Raw genomic sequence first — 6000 nt, forward strand, 5'->3', positions numbered from 1 at the left:
GAACTATTTTTCACTTTTTTAAAATGACATTTTCATAAGTAAAATTATATTATTTATAAATAATTTTTTTCTATAAAATATTCTCATTTGAAAAAATAAAAATATTAAGTAAAATAAAATTTTATATTATGCTTTAATAAATAATTAATTTTATTATAACAAATATATTATATTTTTTAAAAAATGATAAAAAATATATTATTATTATAAATAACTAATAGTAAAAATTCAAAACTTTTACATATAAATTTCTAAATTTATTTTGTAATATTTTACTTTTTTTTATTTTATTTCTTTAATTATCAAAATTATGAATAATATTTGTAAAGTTAAATTAAAATATAATTTTTTATTATTATCAAGTGAACACATTTGTGTAAGTAAAAACGCTATTTCGGGTAAATTCTTTTTACTTGTAGTTGGAAACTTCAAATGTTCAAGTTTGGATAATTTTCTTTTATCAATGGAGTCGCGGTCTGTTCCGTATCAGTTATAATAAATTTTCGAAAAGAAAATGTTCGGAACAACATTACGGAAAGTTTTTTTTGTTGTTCTATTTAAAAATAAATCAGTTTTTACCAACATCAAGAATATTTCCAAACAAAAAATTTAAATTTTCTATATTTGTATTTCTTATTTCTATAAGACACTTAACTAATATTCATTATTAATGAATTATTAAGTTTTAACAAAAACAATAAGATTAACGTTAAGGAGCGATAATAGCCAAAAAAAGAAAAAAATCAAATATATGCTCGTACAGAGGATATGCAAAAACGAATCAAGATTATCGGCAGATTTATCCAACCTTCTTTTTCAGCTTACATGTGAACTTAAGTACCACGGCACTCCGGAGATTATCGTTGTAATGAAAAAATATATGCTGCAAACCGATAGATGGGCTTTTTATGCATTTATGCCTTAATTAATGAGAAAATTGACCAAAAAAAATAAAAAGAATCAAGTTTCAAGTGTAAAATCAAAAAGCCACACTTGCAGTCAAATCCAAATGCTCAATTCAAATTAATGGCTAACCAAAATCACTCCAATGTCATTTTAATAACCATAATAACCCTACTGATATCTCTAATATTTCTCACAAAGTGAAAACTAAATCATGATGTTAGCCTATATATATTGTAGTACAGATTTGCTCTCCTATTCGGTAGATAGATTGAAGAACAAGCATAAACATCTGCAAATTAATAGAGCTGAAGAAACCCAGATCCAGAGAGCACTCAACATCTTCATTTACAACAAAAGCTTGCTAGCAGATCTGAAGTTAAAAGATAGGATATATAAAGAAACAACTGCTAGCACCGTCTGATCATCCTATCATTGACAATCACAAAGTATTTTGCTTTGCAGCTTGGAACTCCATTAAGTTTGCATGGCTTCAGCATGATAGCTCTCCAAATCCTTGTCAAGCTCATCTGCTGACTTTTCAAAAGGTTGCTTCCTCCCACGGCCACCGCCTCGGCCACGTCCGCGACCACGGCCACGGCCACCGCCGCGTCCACTTCTGAAGCCCCCTCGACGATTCTGACCCTGGACCTGGGCCTGGCTGCAGAAAAAAATTAGCAAAACAAGCACCAAGATCATTACTTACAATAGTCCACTCCAGTAGCTAATTAAACATGTAATTCAGTTCCAAGCATAAACAAATAAACCATGTCATTGTATTTACCATACAAGAGGTAAAAAACCATCAAATAGAGCACAGGAACTTACCCAGAGCCGCGGTTAGTTGGTGCAGAGCCTCTTCCACGACCTGTTCCAGGCCTGCATATTATTTCGAAGTGTCAATGGCAGTTTGACACTTAAACCAAAATATAGAATATAACTAGCTACACGCAATTCCACAAGATTTCTAAAACTTCAGTAAACAAAGCTGACAGGCAATCAAAGTACTGGAGCTAATACAGGAGATCTGATCAAGGGCAAAGAAAACCATTTCATTATTTAATCTAATTTAACAAAAGCCACATATATTTCAAAGTACAAAGAATGATAAAACTGCTATCCAGATTATTATAACCGGCAACTTCAAGCACAAGCTAATGCAATTCAACTTATGCTGATACTATGCAAGTCACTCATCATTAACACCCATAAGTGATGATATAACTTTTGACAGGAACAATAGAATCAGAAGAAAAACTTGCTATTTCATTCAATAACAAGTCAATTAAAACTTAAAACATAATTAAAATAAGTGGAGAGCAAAATCACATACGTCATAACAACTGTCCTCTTCCTCCTTCCATTTACTCCAGTTACATTAACTCGAGCTGAGATGGGTATTTCAGTAGTGGCACCCACAATTTCAATCTTCATGGGCTTCCCATCCAACAGTACGTTGTTATACTTCTTAAGAGCTGCAAATGCATCACTTCTTCTTGTATACACTACTTCAGCAGAACCCTGTGAATAAGCTCCATGTCAAATTCTTTCCAATGGACCATCAATCAGCTGATCACACCAAGTCAATAAGAAATAAAACCAGCACCATACAAATTAAACTAAGCCAATCACTTCACCGAGACAAAAGAACAACTGCAACAGACAGCAGATAGTCCAACGAAGTTAATGACTAGTACAAAAGACATTGAACTGAATGCTTTGGTCATCCTATAGAACTCCGTAAATCAAAGCGGGAAAAACCGAAAACACTGGCATCTAGCACACAACCAAACCAAATGTAACACAGGCATCGATTTCCAGGACACAAGCATTGTAACTGATCGCTATTTGCTGATTTTGAAAAAGCACCCGCACAGATCAACCCACAAAAGGAATGTGGGACATACTTTTGACAGAAATGTAAAGTGATAAATGGTTAATCTTGGACAGTGCAAAGATACCTTCTAAATAGCAGTGTCATGTCTGACCCATGAGGCAATGGGTGCATACAGATGATCAAGGCTTAACTTTAAATTTCATCGTCTACCCAATAATTTAAATTTACTAATCTTACACTGCAATTAACTTAACAGTGTGCTTATACAGCACAATAATAAATAAATTTACTGGGCAATATACGAATGCATTCCCCAAAACATATGTTATTGTCATCACCCTATTTATTGAACAAATGGCATGTAAAGATTTACTCCAACCCCATATGTAGCATATAAGGAGATTAAATAAGAGATCATACTCCAGACAGACATTAAGGCTGATTAAAGAGCAAAAACCATGCAGTCAGTATCAAGAAGTTGCAGTGAAATGCATGGAACTCACACTAGAGCGACCATTCTGGTCATAGTGAACAGCATATCGCTTCAGCTCCCCAATCTCAGAGAAAAGCTCCTGAATTCCAGGAAAAAGCACTTTAGAAATCCATTGCAGATAGCATCTAAGATGAAAACATTTTATAGCTTAAGTTGTACCCTAATATCTTCATTGGATACTCCATAATCCAGGTTTGAAACATATAACTTGGTGCCAATTTCTACTCCAGTTATCCCAGCAGCCCTAATGCTATCTTCAAGCAAATCATGCTGCCAAGGCAAATTCCTGATTCTGCGAGAAGGCTGATGAAAGCAAATAGAACACGTCAGCTTAGGACCACAACCATTCTTCAATATCAATCTCAGCCAAATTCCAAAAAGATTAAAGAAACTGCAGTTTAGTGAAAAGCTCAATCAACCATTTACTCAAACTTCAGGAAATTGAGCTAATTGATGATAGACAGGAGTTAAAGATTTGACCCACTGCATATGTAAACTGGTGCTACGGTACATGTGAGAACTCCAGTTCTGAAGTTAAGCGAAGGAAGCTCCTTTGCAAAAACACCATGAACTAGGAGAGAAACTGAGATCGTGCATCGTAGAGATTCCACATAGCAAGAGAGGATCCATCACAAACTCCCGTCTAAATAAGATGCACGTCATACACTACAACTATATAAAACAGATTTTATAGGGTCTAAGTGTGAAACTGTGAACTGATGTTATGCTACTGGTGAGAGAGCTCCAACTGATAACCCCTTGCATAATATGCTAATAATGAGCAGAACAACTGTACTTTTTAAGAGATCAGATCTGTGGAAAATCCCCAATATATGACCCAAATAACCCACAAAGTAATAGCAAATCCCCAAGGATAATGATAAAAAAGCACTGGCAAGCAATCTTTATTGGCCGAGTACAGAATGAGCTTCTCGAAAATTACATAACAGATCCACTGTATTTTGATTTTTGAGTTCCTAATCATTATTAGAGATCTCTCTTGCAGTTTGATTTCTTAAGCATACATGCTCGATCATATGCATAAACCATCCACGATTTTGAACTTGCCTTGACAATGGAGTATTGTATTTTGATTTTTGAGTTCCTAAATCATAATTAGATCTCTTGCAGTTGAATTTCTTAATTCTTAAAGATATCAGTTGGATTTTTCTGGGATTTCTTAAGCATATCAGGTACTCAAATCATATGCAAATACCATCCACAGTTTTGAGCTTGCCTTCGAAATTGAAAATTGTGATGGCCGAGCATTCACTGAGAGAGGACCTTTGCGAACTACTCCTGTCATTCTTCCACCATTAAAGGTCCCACTTTGGCCACGGCCACGGCCGCGGCCAGGTCGTGTCCTTCCGCGCCCTCTGCCCCTCTCCCTATTCTTCTTTATAATGTCATCAAGAGACATATCAACAGAAGTAGCCATAGAATATGTAGGCAAAAGGCACAACTCTTCTTAACAATATCAAAGCAAGTAGACCTGCAAATAGGTGTGAATAAAACAAATTATTTACAACAACGCATCAAAAGAAGTTGTAGCAGAAGCTCCATTTTCAAGTGCAGAAGTACACAAACGTGACCATAAATGACCAGGTTGACAGATAAACACCAAAAAAAAAATGAACACTCACCTCGACCCCTAAACACACTGACCTAAAAACAAAATACGAAACAAAAACCAGAAGATAAAATATAAGTTTTCGGGAATGCATTCAATGTCATACTAGGGAAAAAAAAAAAAAAAAAAACATCAACAAACAAAGCCAAACATTTTTTTACATAAACAAAGTTAAGAATTAACACATTAAACACGACAAAGAGTTATATTGACAAGACAATAACAAAAACGAATTAAAACCCTAAAACAACACAGCATACATGCCCAAAAAAAGCTACGCACCAGGAAGAAATTAAAATAAAATACCTGCAGGGAAATCAAAAGATCTGGCTGGTAGGAGAAGCCGATCTAAAGAGAGAAGTTCCGGAATTTAGAGCCACAGCGAGAGACGAATTAGGGTTTCGGAAGATCTTCTATGTATGTATATATAATTGGGGATTTGACAGGATTGGGCTACAGAGAAATTTCGCAAAGGAGTTTTGTGGGGTTCTAACTAGGGATTTCGAGGATAGTTGATTCTTCTTCTCAAAACGCGTAAAGATGTTCTTATAGCCTTAGTTTCGCTGTTAGGGCTTCTTTTGTAAATGTGTTAACATTACTCGTTTTTTCAGCTATGTTAGATGACAACCCAATGGTCCTGTTACACGTATCTGCACATCGAGGGTTGTGTCCATCAAAATTTGTTTAGAAGTTAGTTAGATTGCTTACATGTTAAGCAATTTTAAAATTAACAAATTTCAGTTTTTGGAAAGAATTGATGGTAAATATATTTTCAATAGAATAATAAAAATTGTAAAATATATATAGATTTTTAACTATATTCTAATTAAACTTTCATTCTTCTATTTTTTTTTTTTTAATTTCTATCACGTACTCAACTTCTAATTAAATTCATTATAGGATTATTGTGTAACATTTTTCTATTTAAAAAAGTGTTTAACTAATAATAGTATTAACTTTTAGATGGAATGAACAATACAAAATTTAAATAAATATTATAAATTTATTTTTATACATGGGAGGCCCAATGGACAGGAATAATATTATGGTCTATACACTAAAGGATATCCCTCTTTTTTGAATAACATTCACCAATTAAGTAATAACCTTTGTGGTAGTAACGACTCGAACTCAAGA

General features: G+C 34.0%; 1 protein-coding gene across 1 annotated transcript; it reads right to left on the reverse strand.

Annotated features, from left to right (window-relative positions):
* Positions 1–1174: 1174 nt before the first annotated feature.
* ALY4 (ALWAYS EARLY 4) lies at positions 1175–5365 on the reverse strand. The gene is made up of 7 exons (XM_089720484.1): positions 5170–5365; positions 4471–4725; positions 3393–3536; positions 3244–3312; positions 2237–2424; positions 1732–1782; positions 1175–1564 (listed from the first exon to the last, which is right to left on the reverse strand). The coding sequence occupies exons 2-7, from the start codon at positions 4669–4671 to the stop codon at positions 1381–1383; spliced, it is 837 nt and encodes a 278-aa protein (XP_089576610.1). The 5' UTR covers positions 4672–4725; positions 5170–5365; the 3' UTR covers positions 1175–1380.
* Positions 5366–6000: the final 635 nt, after the last annotated feature.

The sequence above is a fragment of the Jatropha curcas genome, chromosome 4 (assembly GCF_041381405.1).
Source record: "Jatropha curcas cultivar XTBG-Jc1 chromosome 4, XTBG_Jcur_1.0, whole genome shotgun sequence".
In the NCBI taxonomy this organism is placed as follows: Eukaryota; Viridiplantae; Streptophyta; class Magnoliopsida; order Malpighiales; family Euphorbiaceae; genus Jatropha; species Jatropha curcas.